This window comes from Rhineura floridana, chromosome 10 (assembly GCF_030035675.1).
Source record: "Rhineura floridana isolate rRhiFlo1 chromosome 10, rRhiFlo1.hap2, whole genome shotgun sequence".
Taxonomy (NCBI): domain Eukaryota; kingdom Metazoa; phylum Chordata; class Lepidosauria; order Squamata; family Rhineuridae; genus Rhineura; species Rhineura floridana.
Genome location: NC_084489.1, coordinates 81,166,869 through 81,184,458, shown reverse-complemented (window position 1 = coordinate 81,184,458; position 17,590 = coordinate 81,166,869). Strand labels below are relative to the sequence as shown.

The 17,590-nt window shown below is 41.9% G+C and overlaps 1 protein-coding gene across 1 annotated transcript in view; it reads left to right on the top strand.

Moving 5' to 3' along the window:
* The window catches only part of LOC133364830 (sodium channel protein type 5 subunit alpha-like), a 66,489-nt gene extending 48,899 nt beyond the window's left edge, over positions 1-17,590 (top strand). Inside the window, exons 21-28 of the mRNA XM_061585693.1 lie at positions 444-617; positions 2,624-2,746; positions 4,346-4,624; positions 5,619-5,672; positions 9,640-9,792; positions 13,352-13,456; positions 14,732-15,002; positions 16,359-17,590. Of these exons, the coding sequence (XP_061441677.1) occupies positions 444-617; positions 2,624-2,746; positions 4,346-4,624; positions 5,619-5,672; positions 9,640-9,792; positions 13,352-13,456; positions 14,732-15,002; positions 16,359-17,590 (2,391 nt within the window). The remainder of the gene's footprint in view (positions 1-443; positions 618-2,623; positions 2,747-4,345; positions 4,625-5,618; positions 5,673-9,639; positions 9,793-13,351; positions 13,457-14,731; positions 15,003-16,358) is intronic.

Here is a 17,590-nt window from a genome sequence, read left to right as displayed (position 1 = left end):
TTGGCAGTGGTCCAGACAAAGTGTGGAAATCAGCATGGAAGAATAGCAGGTTTTTGCTAATAGATTGGTATTGTTGTACAATCTAGACAATTTGGAAAAAAAAATCTGGGAGAAATCCAGATGCAGAGAATTTCTTAAGCATCCCGACTTTATTGTAAGCCACCCAGAGAATTTCATGTTAAGTGGTGATGTACAAATGTTATTAAATCACATAACCAATGTGTGACATTAATGCATGATTCCTGATTGCCTGGAACTCCCCCCCTCCTGCCCAAATTTTCATGGAGAGATATATTTGGCACAGCTCCAGTATTGTGCTTGTGAGGTATGATTGCAAGCATGTAGTATCAACACACAGTTCTGAGGAAAGATTGCAAAGCAGTATGCAGATTAAAAGTTCTGCTGGATGAGTAGCAAGATGTATCTTAATTTTCTTATTTCAGGTGTTTGAAGACATACACTTGAGTGAGAGACCAACTGTTAAAACCATGCTGGATTATGCTGACAAGATATTCACTTACATCTTTATCCTGGAGATGCTGTTGAAGTGGGTGGCTTATGGATTCCACAAATATTTCACAAATGCCTGGTGCTGGCTTGATTTCATAATTGTAGATGTAAGTGTTCAGAGAAGGGCCACAGTTCAGTGGTAATCTGCCTTGCATGCAGAAGGTCCCAAGTTCAATCCCCAGCACCTCCATGTAGGGCGGGGAGAAACCCCTGCCTGAAACCCTGGAGAGCCGCTGCCAGTCAGTGTGGCCAATGCTGAGGTAGATGGACCAATGACCTGACTCAGTATAAGGCTGCTTCCTCAATTCCTATGTTGCATTTGAACAGTTCTGTGGAATGGATTACACGGACTCGCAAGAGGACATGACTGCGTTTTCCTGCAATCTCCTTGCCTAAAGCTAAGCATGAGGCCGTACCTTAAAAATGTTTGGCAGGGTCATAGCTCAGTGATTGGGCACACCATTTGAAATCAGAAGGCCTGAGCCCTTAGAAGGACACCAGTTAAAAGAATCTTAGGCAGTAGGCAGTGAAAGTCCTTTGACTGAGAGACTGAAGAGCTGGATAGATAATGGCCTGAATGTGTAAACAGCAGCTTCACTGTTGGTACATGTTCTTCCGAGAAGGCTCCTCATGGCTAGCGATGTCACAAAAGTTTGTAATTTCCAGACCTTGTAATCAATGAGCCGCTTCCAAATCAAGCTGAATTTGTCCATCACTTCATGACCATCTTTTCCCTTACTGAAGTAGCAGCAGTCAGAAATGCGGACTCCCCATAAGAGTGACACATAGATTATGACATTGGCATGGGCAGATCCAAAATGCATTCTCTACATTTGGATATCGATACAGGATTTCACTATATCAATGGTCGCTCATCCTGGTAGTGTTTCTCACAGGAACATTTTATCTTACCAGCAGTGCAAAATGGGACTCCTCAGAGAAGGTACAGGGAGAGGTGGAAGGATATCTCTGGCTGCTTCCTATCAAATGAGCATCTTGGCTATGGAGGGTGTGGGGACATTTTCATATGATATATGATATTTGCCCTGTGAGGCAAATAGCAGCTTTGGGTGGGGTGCTTTTAATGGGGAAAATGTCATGGGGGAGGGTTAATCTCCACCCACCCACAGCGTAGATCCAAATCAGCCCCCCCCCAACTTGGCTGCTGTTAACATGTAAAAACATCAACATGGCAAAGCTATATCATGTATCAAATCTACTTAAAATTGAACTGATACCTGGATTGCTTTACTGCATCTGAAAAGTTGAAGTTGGGATTTATCTTGATCCAGGGTCTGGGCATGTGTGATTTCTGAAGCTATAACAGTACTGTAGTGAATTTGTCAGGTTGATACTTACTATCATTGCCTTAAAACATATCAGTATGTTTTAACATAGGTAGGTAGACAGATGTTTGACAAGAATGCATCCCTCAAGGCCAACTTTCATAAGCAACATTTTCAAATGTTTGAAATCAGAAAAAAAGTCTAATTAAGCTGTTGAAAAGTTGCCAAATTTGTACAGATTTGTACTCAAGCACAATGAATTAACTGTGGACTGTCCTTCTGAGGACAACCCAGACTCCACATTCTTCCTTTGGCCTAGAAGAAACCTGCAGCATGCTTGTGTTCGGAGCCCTGCAAGGAGCTGTAGAAAATCTTGTTAATACAATCATTTAAGTTACTAACAGATGTGTGGAGCCTAAACTCAGCAAGTAAGGTTCAACACAGGGCCTTTTGGGTGGACAGGTGGACCTGACCCCAGCTAAAACCACCCAGGCTGAACCTGAGGCCAGGGCAACTGTGGATGTCATGTTCCATGTACTACTGCCAGATCAAACGCTAAGGCTAATGTTGAACTCAGGACAGAGATTGTGGCAGACCTTGAGTGTGCTATCAAACCAGGGGATGGATCAGGACTGGACCTGGTCTCACAGCAAACCCTTTGATACAATTTGTGTAAAATAGGTTTCTATTTTATGCTTTCCTTTTGAAGTGCTGCTTTAGCAAATAGGAAAAGTATTTGTGTGTGGTGAGAAGGAAGATAAGATACATAATGGAATTGTTCCTTCATATATTAAATAAAACATTTCTCCTCACTACCGTTTCTTCAGGTCTCCGTAGTAACCCTCGTAGCAAATTTGGTTGGAAAATCTGATATAGGCCCAATGAAATCCCTCCGGACCCTGCGAGCGTTGAGGCCATTAAGAGCCCTATCACGATTTGAAGGGATGAGGGTAAGTTGCATGCTATCACTGAACATTAGCCCTATGAAAAGGCTGTTGGTTGGTAAACTGCTTCTTTTAAAGGCTTCGGTAATGATAGGATGATTAAGGGGATTTGAGGATGGACACAGAGATTCCCAGATGGTAGATCAAAGTCTATCTGTGAGTCATGAGAGGCTTATAAGTAGGTGCTGTATTGTTATCGATAGATGTTCAGGGGACTTTGTTACTTACACCATACTAGTTTCTGTGAAGTAAAGAATATATGAACTTTAGAGAATGGGTTTAAAGCTGCAGTGATCAAACCACATTCTTCAAATTACTTTGAAAAGCAGATTTACTCCAGTATAAGATGGATAGCAGCCTGTTGTTGTGCTACAGAAACATTCACGGTAGCACATATATCAAAATGGCATCAGGTTATCTCCTTGGAACGCAACATAATACCTTGAAAAAAATCACATCTTTACAGTTGTGTCCCATCATCTGCAATGGCTTCCTGCTGTGTACCATTCAGGGTGCTATTTCTCACTTTGGTTCCCACATATCTAAGAGACCACCCCTCCTATATGCCCCATCATGATCTCTAAAACTGGAGGATAACATCTTGAGTTTACCATCCTTGGACCAAGTCTTGTAGTGTCAAGGACTGTTAAACTTACTAAGGCACACTTTCACCTTGAACATGCTTTGTTATGATGAAACTTAATTCTGCTGATCTGGACTAGCCTTCCCATGAAAGGGTTGGGGTAGGGATATTCAGTATGCTGTCTGAATCTCTGATTTATATTCAGGGAAATTTTGAAAGTCACATTCCATTGCTCCAGGATTTATTTATTTTTCTTTAGAGACAATATGGAGGAATAATCCACATTCCTTTCTCATAACCATTCTTAAGTGGGAGAGCCCTCATATAAGCTGCACCATTTGTATAACAGAAAATCCACTTTGTTATGTATAATCTGGATTAGTTGGGCTCAAAGGTTGCTACAGTATGATGGATGAGAGGGTATTCTCATGCATATAGTATTAGTTAAGCTAAAGCAAATTTTACTTGAACAGAGCAAAGAATTAAGACCATTACAGAGATTAGGAAGTTTGTCAAAGTAGCTGGTATAGCAGATATAGCTGAAAGACTGCAAACTTCAAACCAGTTATTCTAAAACAGGTCAGATAACAAGGCTGTTTCTGGATGACTCCTTGACTACAACATTTAAGAGTATAGTTCGAGATCAGTTAATAAGGGAAATATCCCTCTTGTCAAAGTATTAAAACTAGTGATGTTGCTGAAATGTGCAATTTTCTAGTTTGGAATTAATGCTTGCTTTCAGTTTGAAGCAAACTTTACAACCCAACGAGTTCTTCTCCAGCTCAGATTTCAATCCTAGCTGGAGAAGAGTTCCTCCCTCCCTCTCTCTGTGTTTACCACTTACTGGGATGGCCCACTGAAAAAGAGAACACAGTTCCTTCACCTTTAATAGTTGTGCAGAAGAGAGAATTTCAGTAGAAATGCCTGTCATTTTACTCATTCTTCGTTGTAATTTTTTCATTCCCTTTCTATTCCCCCTCCTCGCAAAAAACCTAATTTCCCTTCTTCCCAATCTTTCAAAGGTAGTGGTCAATGCCTTGGTAGGCGCCATCCCATCTATTATGAATGTTCTTCTGGTCTGCCTCATTTTCTGGCTCATCTTCAGCATTGTGGGAGTCAACCTGTTTGCAGGAAAGTTTGGAAAATGTGTTAACATGACGGAACCAGATGCCAGTATAAATGATACAATTATGAAGAAAGAAGATTGTAGAAAGCACAACGATACCCGGAGATTATATTGGACAACAGTTAAAGTGAATTTTGATAATGTTGGCTCTGGCTATCTGGCTCTTCTTCAAGTGGTACGTCTTATTGCATAATGCACATCTCTCCCAATTCTGTGACATCCATTCTCACTTTCCTTTTTAAGTTCACTGGTTGGCTGCTGTTGCCTTTAGCAATAGCTAAAAGCAAGACTTTTGTGTTTGCTGTTGTTGCTACTGCAATGACCTCTGCAAGGCTTATCTTCAGGACAAATATCTAATTTGCTCAGTGGATGGATTAATCCTTGTTGTTTTGAAAGCCTTGCTTTTTCTTTCTAACCAAAACTTATTCTTCTCTTTGTGTAATAATTATAGCCATAATTTTATTTTGAACACTTATTACAGAATTTTGTGCTTAAGCAGTCTATAAATCTTTTTGAATAAAAATAGATAACCAGCTACTTTCTAATCCTCTGATAAGGAGGCTGTGTTTTCTAGTAAGTTATTTTAAAATATGTTAAATATTGAACATATTGTGATTAAAGCATTAACAATAACCCATGTCAGTCCCCTAAGAACGCCTAGAATGCCATTTGGCCCTGGCAACTTGTTACTTTGTCAGTTAGTTCTAAAATCTCATCCTTCATCAACCCTACTTGACTTTGCAAACTGTCTTAAATCAGGGTCAAGCTATTGGCCCATGTGGATCAACACTGTCTACTCTGACTGGCAGTGGCTCTGCAGGTTCTCAGGGAGCTTTGCTACTTAAGTTCATTAACTGAAACTGTCAGGGATTTTATCTGGAATCTGTGTGCAAAGCATGCTTTCTACTTCTGAATTTGGTCTCCCTCACCAATGCCAGTGCCCGAGAGCTTGAGCCAAGCAAGACTGGCAGCAGATCTGAGATGCCAGTACCCTTGGGCCACTGGCCTATGTTTATTGAGGGGCAGGTGTAGATATCTGTCCAATATGTTCTGAGTGAAGGCAAATGCAAAGAATTAAAAGAGCTTTACTACAATTTCCCTGCCCTCTTTCAGTTCACCTGTCAGCATGCCTTTATCATATCTCAGTATGTTTTCCCCTCCCCATCTAGGCAACTTTCAAAGGTTGGATGGACATAATGTATGCAGCAGTAGATTCAACAGATGTAAGTCATGGAAATATACATGTTCATTCTTCCCTTCAGGCTGATTCTAATAAACATTTTCACCTCTTCAGGAGTATAATAGTAATAATGAGGGAGTCCACTCAGAGTCAGACGTATATTAGACAAGTTAACTTAATGTTAATACATGGCTATCTCTAAAAATGGCAGTTGCGAGTCTAGCTCAGTCTCTCTCAATCTGGTGACTTTCAGGTGTTTTGAACTGCACCCATCATCCCTGACCATTGGCCATCCTGGCTGAGGAGTTGTAGTTCAAAACATACAGAAGGCAGCTGGATAGAGAAGGGGGGAGAATGAAGGTCTACCTTCTCCCATTTCTCCCAGCAACATCTGGTGAAATTTTCCATGTTTTGACACCAAAGTGCTCTGTATTTTCTAGATGTAGCCTTTATGGCAGCCAGAGATTTGGAGCAAGGCCAGGTAATGCTAAGCACATGATCTAATTTGGCTCTTAGAATGCCTAAGCATGATCATTTTCATAAAACGCAACTGGAAATAAAGGGGTTTAATCAGGCAGCTAGTCTGGGAGGTCAGCTTTGTAAATAGCACCACTGCTGCTGCAGTGTCAGTTAACTGGACTATGAAATACTTGCCTTTTCAAGACGCAGCAAAATATCTGCTAAGGAAAGGTTCGCCCTGGGTGAATTAGTCTGCCTTTACCACACACACAAAACATCAATCTTTCTGGTACAGCTATGGAAAATCCAAACAGGTAGACAGAGGAATTTTGTGCTACACATTATGTGATCCCTAAAGGCCAGTTCAAAACAAGTTTAATGGAGATGGCAAAGTTCTCAGACAGAGACTGCACTTTTATGTGTGGCATCATAATTTTTCAGAATGTCCATATGATGTAGTTAAGCGTTCCTACAGTGATCTCTTTTTTTAATTGGGTGGGGGTTCAAATGAATGGCAATGAATTGTGTGAAGATTGAGAACCAAACTAGGCATTACACAGGAGATGTGTGAACAGTCTTGGAAAGTCTGCCTTGGAAACTGATTAGAAGTGGCAGGAGCTATTTACCTCTCCCCACCACCACCTGCAATTTGACCACTTAAAAATCCACCTTCATGTCTACTTTCCTATCTGTAGGGGGAAAGTATGGGTTGGTATTCAATGCTAGTCCTACTCAGAGTAGACCCACGGAAGTTGATTTATTTTATTGATTGATTGATTTGATTTATATTCCACTCTTTCTCCCAGTAGGAGCCCAGGGCGACAAACAAAACCCCTAAAAACACTTTAAAACATCATAAAAACAGACTTTATATTAAAACACAACTATTAAAAACATATTAAAACAAAACATCTTTAAAAACATTTTTAAAAAACTTTAAAAGCATTTTTTAAAAAACCTTTAAAAATATATTAAAAAGCAATTCCAACACAGATGCAGACTGGGATAAGGTCTCTACTTAAAAGGCTTGTTGAAAGAGGAAGTTCTTCAGTAGGTGCAGAAAAGATAATAGAAATGACGCCTGTCTAATACTAAGGGGAGGGAATTCTAAAGGGTAGGTGCCACTACACTAAAGGTCTGTTTCCTATGTTGCGCGGAATGGACCTCCTGATAAGATGGTATCTGCAAGAGGCCCTCACCTGCAAAGCGCAGTGATCGACTGGGTATATAAGGGGTAAGACGGTCTTTCAGGTATCCTGGTCCCAAGCTGTATAGGGCTTTGTACACCAAAACTAGAACCTTAAACTTGGCCTGGTAGCTAATAAGTAGTGCAGTTCTTTCAGTAGTAGAGTAACATGTTGGCGATACTCTGCTCCAGTGAGCAGTCTCACCACTGCATTTTGCACCAGCTGCGGCTTCCGGACCAACCTCAAGGGCAGCCCCACATAGAGTGCATTACAGTAATCCAACCTGGAGGTTACCATTGCATGGACAACAGCGGTCAGGCTTTCCCTGTCCAGAAACGGCATTACTAACTTATGTTCACCAATTTCAATGGGTCTACTCTGAGTAGAGCTTAGTTGAATATGATCTATTGAATATATGGTTTGTGCTCAACTAACTTTTACTCAGAGTAGACCCATTGACATTAATAGAGATGTCTAACTTAGGTCCATTAATTTCAATGGGTCTACTCTGAGTAAAAGATAATTGAGCTAAAAGTACAACCTTACATACCTTTTCCTCCACATGAAAAAAAACAGGTGGAGGAAGGAAAATTTTACACAGAGTCTAGCAATTTCTCTCATTTTTCCAGTCTTAAATTCAGTTCTCCACTTTTCCACATCAGTTCACATTTTTTGAAGTCCCTATGGCTACAGAATTGTACTCAAAGAGTGCTTATCAATGGTTCCTTCTCAAACTGTGTGATGTGGCTGCAAAAAAGGTAAATGCTATTTTAGGCTGCATTAACAGAAGTATAGTTTTCAAACCGCATGAAATATTGGTTCCCTTCTACTCAGCACTAGTTAGGCCTCATCTTGAGTACTGCGTCCAGTTCTGGTCACTGCACTTTAAAAAGGATGCAGACAAACTGGAACGGGTTCAGAGGAGGGCAACAAGGACGATCAGAGGACTGAAAACAAAGCCCTATGAGAAGAGAAAGAAATTGATATATTTAGCCTTCAGAGGAGAAGACTGAGGGGAGATAGGATAGCACTCTTCAAGTATTTAAACAGTTGCCACACAGAGGAGGACTAGGATCTCTTCTCAATAGTCCCAGAGTACAGGACACAGAATAATGGACTCAAGTTGCAGAAAGTCAGATTTCGACTGAACATCAGGAAAAACGTCTTAACTGTTAGAGCAGTACAACAATGGAACCAATGGCCTAGGGAGGGGGTGGGCTCTCCAGCACTGGAGACCTTCAAGAGGAAGCTGGACAGCCACCTGTCACCTGTCAGGGATGCTTTGACTGGGATTCCTGCACTGAGGAGGGAGTTGGATTTGATAGCCTTATAGGCCCCTTCCAACTCTATGACTCTATGATTTTATGAAAATTCATCAGCCAATTTATCCAAACATACATGTTTGTATACAATCTTGCCTAATTATATATATATATTTGCAAATCAATTTACCCTAATATAACACATTTTTGTATTATATATGCATTTTTATGCCCAGTTTACCCTAGTATATTCATTTTTTGTACACATTGGACTGCCTTCAAGTCGCTTCCGGCTTATGGCGACCCTATGAATAGGGTTTTCATGGTAAATGGTATTCAGAGGAGGTTTATCATTGCCTTCCTCTGAGGCTGAGAGGCAGTGGCTGGCCCAAGGTCACCCAGTGAGCTTCATGGTTGTGTGGGGATTCGAACCCTGGTCTCCCAGGTCATAGTCCAACACTTTAGCCACTACACCACACTGAATGTCTTGTACACATTACTTGGCTAGAAAACTGCATTGCAAAATTCAGGGAAGTGTGAATTTAACAGGATGGCTGTGTTTCTGTTCACGTATTTCTTTGGAAAGTGCAGATATAGGAAGGTTCGTCTTTAAATGTGAACTGAATTGACCCCCCCCATCCCCAGTAATGGGTTGAATTTTTTCTTCCCCCATGGAAGGCACATGGCACAGATCTACCACTACAGCGAAAAAGGTTTGGCTATGCAAGAAGCCTGGATGGGAGCCTCTCTGAGCTTCTCCATATATATGCTGCTCTGACTGCCTTATTGGAAGAATGAGTATGAGTAGATCCTTCATAAGTAACTTATTGTAGCAATGGGAAGAGATCTATAAATGAGCCAGAGGGCAGCTTCAGGGTGATCCCTTGATAAATGTCTACTTCCCTGTTGCAAACCTCTGTCAACTATTGCTCAGAGATAGCTATGTAGGTATCTAACTCCAAAGTCAGCAACAATCTCTTGGTACAGCAACCAAGTGGGGGAAATGTTGACAAGGGCTCTCCATAGTTGCTTTTCTGCCCCCCCCCTTTCCCTTTTTCCGGTCATCTTTCAATGTCCTTTTCTTTTCTTTTTCTTTTTGCAGATAGAAACCCAACCTAAGTGGGAAGCTAACAAATATATGTACTTGTATTTTGTGATTTTCATCATCTTTGGATCTTTCTTCACTCTGAACCTTTTTGTTGGTGTCATTATTGACAATTTTAATCAACAAAAGAAAAAGATAAGTATCCAGAAAGTCTCTCCCCCCCTGGTTTCTTATACCCACTGAATGTGAACTCTCAAAGAATCAAAATACTTAGAGGGGTAACTTCTATTGGACCAGCCACCATCAGCAAAAGGATATGTATGCTTTTGAGCAGTGCTGGGGAACCTCTGGCCCTCAGGCCTAATTAGACTCACCAGACTTATTCATTAGACCCAAATATTGTACTGGGCAAACCACACCCATCTGCCAATCACCTGACATCATAGGACATCAAGTCCGGGACAGTTAATGGGTATCTCTTGTCCTTGTCCTAAGCGCCACAGTGCTAAACTTAGAAGCGAGCCTCTTGGAGAGGAATAAGCAGAAGAAGGATTTCTTGTCTCCAGCATTAGATGAGAAATAGGCCCTCTCCTTGCTCTTTGGTGGCAAAAGGCAGCATTTCTCTGCACCCTCACTCCAATGCTGGGATGGGTGTGCGTGGCAATGTTGCCTTTTCTTCTTAAGGAGCAGGCAGAGAGTTTTTCTCCAGTGTTAGTGCTGTGGTACTTACCACTAAGACTGGAGATTAAAGATCTCTCTTCCCCTCTGTGATGTCCCTGTATATATATATATAATACTGTAAATATGGTAAGTGCAGGTTTATTAGAGTATATGTGGTAAGCAGACTGAGTGAGAGTGGGGAGTACATGGGTTGGAATGTTGATGAGTGTTGTATTATGATTGGCTGAGTGCTGGAGTGTCCGAAGGTATAAATGAGAGGATGACAGTTGAGAGAGAGTTCTGTTGGTGGGAGTTCTGAGGGAGGTTGGAGTTGGTTTTGTGGGTTGGATTGGATTAGGCTGGTAGTGAGGCAGGTTACTGATGACTAGAAACATAAAGAGTAACGCATCCAGACCTTGGAAAAGTTACTTTTTTGAACTACAACTCCCATCAGTCCAATCCAGTGGCCATGCTGGCTGGGGCTGATGGGAGTTGTAGTTTAAAAAAGTAACTTTTCCAAGCTCTGAATGCATCTTATGAAACCACACGCTTGTTGACTAAACCTTTAAGTAATCTTGTTATTCCCTGTGTATATAAATAAACGCCTGATCCTTGGCTGGGGATATCACAGACCAGAAGGGTGGGCAGGGCATATGGCAAGGGTGGGATCCTGACAAGTGGTGGCAGCAGGTGGGATCCTGACACCCTTGTTTATAGATTCTCTCTGTAGGGATCTTTCCAGCCACCCTTATTCCAGCACTGAAGTGGAGAGAGCTGGAAATGGTGGCTCTGTGTGCCTGTCTGGTGTGTGAGAGTGCATGTTATGTGTGACTTAATGTATGTCCTCCGTGGCGCAGAGTGGTAAGCGGCGGTAACGCAGTCAAAGCTCTGCTCACGGCCTGAGTTCGATTCCAACGGAAGGAGGAAGTCGAATCTCCGGTAAAAGGGGTCGAGGTCCACTCAGCCTTCCATCCATCCGTGGTCGGTAAAATGAGTACCCGGCATATGCTGGGGGGTAAAGAAAGGCCGGGGATGGAACTGGCAATCCCACCCCATATATATACAGTCTGCCTTGTAAACGTCGCAAGACGTCACCCTAAGAGTCGGAAACGACTCGCACTACAAGTGCGGGGACACCTTTTCCTTTTCCTTTAATGTATGTTATGTATGTGTGTGTGTGAGAGAGAGTGCCATGTGCCTGGGGTCTGGTGCATGTGTGCTTGTGACAATGTGAGGGGGAGGGGGTAGAGGTACATGCATTTTGTCTTTTTTCTTCTTTGGGGGAGGTACATGAAAGGTTGCCACACAGAGGAGGACTGGGATCTCTTCTCAATCGTCCCAGAGTGCAGGACATGGAATAATGGGCTCAAGTTGCAGGAACCCAGATTTCAGCTGAACATCAGGAAAAACGTCCTAACTGTTAGAGCCATACAACAATAGAACTAATTATCTAGAGAGTAGTGGGTTCTCCTACACTGGAGACATTCAAGAGGCAGCTGGACAGCCATCTGTCGGGAATGCTTTGATTTGGATTCCTGCCTTGAGCAGGGGGTTGGACTTGATGGCCTTATAGGCCCCTTCCAACTCTATTATTCTATGATTCTATGTGTTTAATACCCGTTTTTTGTTTTTAAAAGTGTGGTGTCTATATAAAACGATGAATAAAAACAGGTGAACGTAATAAGGGGAAAATGCTTTCCTGTGGGTGAAGACTTAAAAGTGCATATTATTGATCTCTGATTGTCATATCTGACATAGGAAAATCATGATGTCTCAGTTCTCCTCTTTGGGACTTGACCTTTCCTCTCTGGAAAGGAGTGGGGATGGGATTCCTACGAGATCACAGCTTTTGATTATGTACTGTGTGGATTGCTATGATGTTTTCATGCAAACACAGAATTTAACAGACAATGGGCACATCTCTTGCAAAACTGGTAGTAGATTATGGAGGAGGATAAAGGTGCTTACCTAACTTCCCAACAGCAGAGATGCTGCTCTTTGCAGGGATGGAGAGTGGGAGGGAAGAGGTTAGCACTGTGCAAGCACACCAGTGGAGCCAATGCAGTTCTGCTGGTGGTGTGTTTGCCCAGTACTGACCTCTGCATCACTTGCCCCCCCCCACTCTCCCTTCTGGTAAGCAGCAGTGACTCTGTTGCCAGGAAGCCAGGTAAGCGCCTATGCTAGCCTTTCCCAACTTTTGGGTCCCTAGATGCTGCTTGACTGCAATTCCCATCATTCCTGACCATTGGCCATGCTGGCTGGGGCTGATGGGAGTTGTAGTCCCACAGCATCTGGAGACCCAGAGGATGAGAAAGGGTGGCTTGTGCCTTACCCCACCATTCACTACTGGCTGTGACTTACTTTATAGATTCTTTATGGGTCTTTGATTTACATGTTGAGAATTGAACCTGGATCCTTTCAATCTAAGGACCAAACTAGATGATTCATGAGCTTCCTACCTGTGCCTTAAATGCAGGATTTATAAATACAAATTGCCAACATGGGGGTGGGGGCTGATTTGGATCGGGGCCCTAGTACAGAGGGGAAGGAGGCTTGAACCTTTTACCCCCCACACCATTGTCCTGATCCAAAACAGCCCCTTGTGCAGAGAGGATTCAAATTGCAGGCACAAGGGCCTGTTTTCATTCAGGACAATAGTGTGGGACATTGCAGACATATTAGCTTCTGAATTGGGCCATAGTGGGGGACAAAGAGTTAAAGCCCCCTAAACATGCCCCCTTCCCACACTAGGGTGCTGATCTCTCTCTCTCTCTCTCTCTCTCTCTCTCATATACACACACGCACAGAGAGAGAGAGAAAGGCAATTTGTGTTCAATGTAGCTAATGTACCATGTGGTTTGGCCCTCTCTCCAACTCTTCTCCCACTAGGTGTGGATGATTATTCTATTGCAGCTTTCTAGGACAATATGGGACTTTGGTTTGTTAGCAAAAGCCCTGTTCTGGTTTGAATATAATAAGGCATAATAAAAAAGGTGTGAGGCCAAAGAAAAGGAAAGATGATTATTTTTCAGACTTAGGATTTTAGGATCCTAGTAGTGAACAATATATAATCTGCCTCCAATAATATTAGTTGTGTTATCCCCTTTAGTTTGGTGGAGAAGACATCTTCATGACGGAGGAACAGAAAAAATATTATAATGCCATGAAAAAACTGGGATCTAAGAAACCTCAAAAACCCATCCCACGGCCACTGGTGAGAACACTCTAATTGTTCTAGATGAAAGGCTTATAACAGGAGAGCAGCAGCATGAAAATTAATAGAGCTACTAATAACTGATTGATGTAGACCACATTTAATTGGAGAAGACAAAGTGTAATCTTGGGGCTGCAAATTATGAGCACTCTTGTGTATTTTTTTTTTAGGCATGTTTGATTCTGGTATGTTATTGTGATAGGGAATGAAATGAAAATATTAAAGACAGTTTTTTCTTCTCACAGCGAATGATAGCTTTCATTGGTTAAATTGTAAGTAATCTCACAGTTCCTTCAGTATATTGGAAAGAGTGATGGGACTCAGAGTGCTTCCAGATGGGAGTTTATTGTAGAATCGATGCAGCTGATGCATGCAAGAGTTTTACAGCATTAATACAATGACATTGTCATCAAAATTCTAGCCTGTACTCTTTTTTTAACATTTAACTATTCTCCCCAGATCCCCACACAGTAAATGTGAAGCAGACTGCAATCAAAACACATACATCAGTCTTTTTTAAAAAAAATGGAGGTCTTGTGTAGGACCTCTTTATCAGTCTTGTACAAAGTTGTTTAAATTTCAGTCTTGTGCAAAATCTTTTTGGTTACCTGGCCAAAAGAGAAGGTTCCATCTCTTCCACCCCAACTAGGGATGGGGAGAAATTTGGTTCAGTTCAGATTTTAATGTGAACCTAACTAATTTGCATTTTCCAAATATTGTGATGTCCAAAAAACGTGTAAGCAAATGCAAATATTAGGGGAAAGTGTGCATATAAATTTGTGAAAATAAAATACAAAATGTATTATATTAGGGAACGTTCCTTGCAAAAATGTGCATATCAGGGAAAATTGCATCTAAAATGCAGATATTACAAGAAATTTGCACTAAAATGCAGACAATTTTTTTACGAATGCTTTTAAAACAAAAACAAAAATCACAAACTGAGACAGAATGTGGAGAACTGAAGTTAAGACTGAAAAATGAGAAACTGAGAAAAACTGAAATGTACAGATTCATCCATCTCTAACCTCAACTCATGCCGAAATGCTGAAGTTGTCTCCACTGGTAGGAGTTGCCCCAAAGGAGCAATTACTGCACAGAAAGTGCCTGAAAGGGGTATTAGATTATTTAAGCCTGAGGTTTCAGTTTTTGGTTGAAGCAAATGTTAACATAAGTTGTTGTCTGAGTTTATTATCAAAGGGTAATATGTAAGGATTCTAACAACGTACTAATTCTACATGAAATCCTAGACAAACTTTCTCCCCCTGCCTCCAGAACAAATGCCAAGGATTCCTTTTCGACATCGTGACTCGCCAAGCTTTTGATGTTGCCATCATGATCCTCATCTGCCTTAATATGGTCACAATGATGGTGGAGTCAGATGAACAATCTGAACAGAAGTCATACGTTCTTAACAAAATCAACATCCTCTTTATCACCCTCTTCACGATGGAGTGTGTCATGAAGCTGATGGCTCTACGATACTACTACTTCACCAATGGGTGGAACGTTTTTGATCTGGTGGTTGTGATCATGTCAATTGTTGGTATGTAGCTACAGAACAATGTGCTCTTGTCTAGTTTTTGGCAACTCAACCAGAGTTAAAGCATACTTAAATCCTTCCCGTTTAAATCAATGGTGTCAAGAGCTACATCGCAGTGGGCTCCCTAGCAATTTTGCATCGTAATTAGGGATGGGGGAGAAATTCAATTCTGTTCTCATTTACAGCCAAATGTATCGAATTTGCACTTTCTGAAACAATATGAGTACCAAACCACAGCCATCCTTTACATCCGCACTTTTCAAATTTTGCGATGCAGTTCTCCAACCAGACCATGTTTACAAAAATGCATATGTTAGGGGGAAATATGAATAAAAATGAATATATTAGTGAAAGTGACATACAAAATGCATTATATTAGGAGAAATTGGTTGCAAATATGTGTATGTTAGTCAAAATTGCATACACAAATGTATTTACTAGGAGAAATTTGCACCAAAATGCTGAAGCATTTTCAATTTTTAAAAAATTGCAAATTGCTGCAGAAACCTGGAGAACAGGCTTTTAAGATTAGAAACATGAGAAAAGGAGAGAACCGAAGCCGACAGATTCTTCCACCCCTAGTTGTAATCAGCTGGGCTGAAACGGAAGACATGCTGCTTGCACTGCTCATGCATCTTGGGGCCTGCCAGCCAGTTTCATAAAGACTCTTCCCGGAAGGAGCACGGGGTGGGGTGGGGGCAGGAGAAGAAGAGCCTAGGTGGTTTGTTTTGGGAACCCATGAGGTGCAGGCAGGTGCTGGAGAGCCTTCTTTGCAGAAAGCAAACCGATGAGGGGCCCGATCCTAGGTCAAAGGTACTAAGATTCCAGAGACTGGAAGAAGCATCAGCCAAGTGGAGGATGAAATTTGAAGCACCTGGGAATTGTGGCCAGGAAGGGGTAGTGTCCTCTCTGAGGTTCCCACAGGGCGACCACTATAGAGAAACCCTGAGAACTGGGATTTTAAAAGTGTTTAATTTTGGCTGAACTGTGCCCAAAATGAACAGAGCTTGGAAAAGTTACTTTTTTGAACTACAACTCCCATCACCCCAATCCAGTGGCCATGCTGGCTGGGGCTGATGGGAGTTGTAGTTCAAAAAAGTAACTTTTCCAAGCTCTGAAAATGAATTAGTTGGATTTTTAGAACTATGGCTCCCGCTTCTAAAACTGTGTTTTAAAACTGTTTTAAAAGTCCCCAGCAAAAGTCAGACATGAGCAAGAACATTTTAATAGGAATACAACAGAAAATGAATACTTATCTGACTTCTTTCAGTTGTAAACAATTAAGGGTTACGCTTGCTGAGTAGCAATCCAGTTCAATAATAAAACTGAAGGTTTTAATTACTGATTTCTCCCCTTTAGGCAATGTGCTTTCTGGCATTGTGGTTTCCTTCTCACCTACACTTTTCCGGGTGATACGTTTGGTCCGGATAGGACGAATACTCAGGCTCATCCGATCTGCCAGAGGAATCAGGACTCTCCTTTTTGCCTTGATGATGTCCCTCCCTGCTCTGTTCAACATTGGCCTCCTGCTTTTCCTGGTCATGTTCATTTATGCCATTTTTGGCATGACCAATTTTGCATATGTCAGAAGGGAAGCTGGCATTGATGATATGTTCAACTTTGAGACTTTTGCCAACAGCATGCTCTGCCTCTTCCAAATCACCACATCTGCTGGCTGGGATGGACTCCTTAGTCCCATTTTAAACACTGGGCCTCCATTCTGTGACCCGAACCTCAGCATTTCTTCAACTTTCTCTAAGGGTGACTGCGGGAACCCAGCCGTAGGCATCATATTCTTTGTTACATACATCATTGTTTCCTTTCTCATAGTTGTGAACATGTACATTGCAGTTATTCTGGAGAACTTCAACGTCGCCACAGAAGAGAGCACTGAACCATTAGGCGATGATGACTTTGAAATGTTTTATGAAGTATGGGAGAAATTTGACCCTCGAGCTACCCAGTTCATTACATTCTCTGAAATTTCTGACTTTGCAGATGCTCTGGCAGAGCCTTTGCGCATACCAAAGCCAAACACACTTGAGCTGATCGCAATGGATCTTCCCATGGTGAATGGGGACAGGCTCCACTGCTTGGATATCCTCTTTGCATTCACCAAAAGGGTGCTTGGAGACTCAGGAGAGATGGACACCCTTAAGCAACAAATGGGAGAAAAATTCATGGCAGCCAACCCATCGAAGGCTTCTTATGAACCAATCACCACCACACTTAGATGGAAGTACGAGGAGGTGTCTGCTACTGTTATCCAGAGGGCCTTCCGGAGTCATTTGCTCCAACGTTCCATGAAGCAGGCTTCTTTCTTACACCGCCACAGAACCAGTGATGGTGATATCCTTGACGAAGATGCTCCAGAAAAAGAAGGCCTCATTGCACTGATGATGAAGGAAAACTACATTGCAAACACAGGCAAATCCCAAACACCATCCTTAGAATCTCTTCCTCCATCCTACCATAGTGTTACCGGAGCCCTTGATAATGGCTTTGAGGGGGAAACAGCAGAGTCTCTGAAAAGTGACAAAGCTAGAGATGACCAGCTGTTTACAGACGAAGGCAAGAGATCTAATGTATAG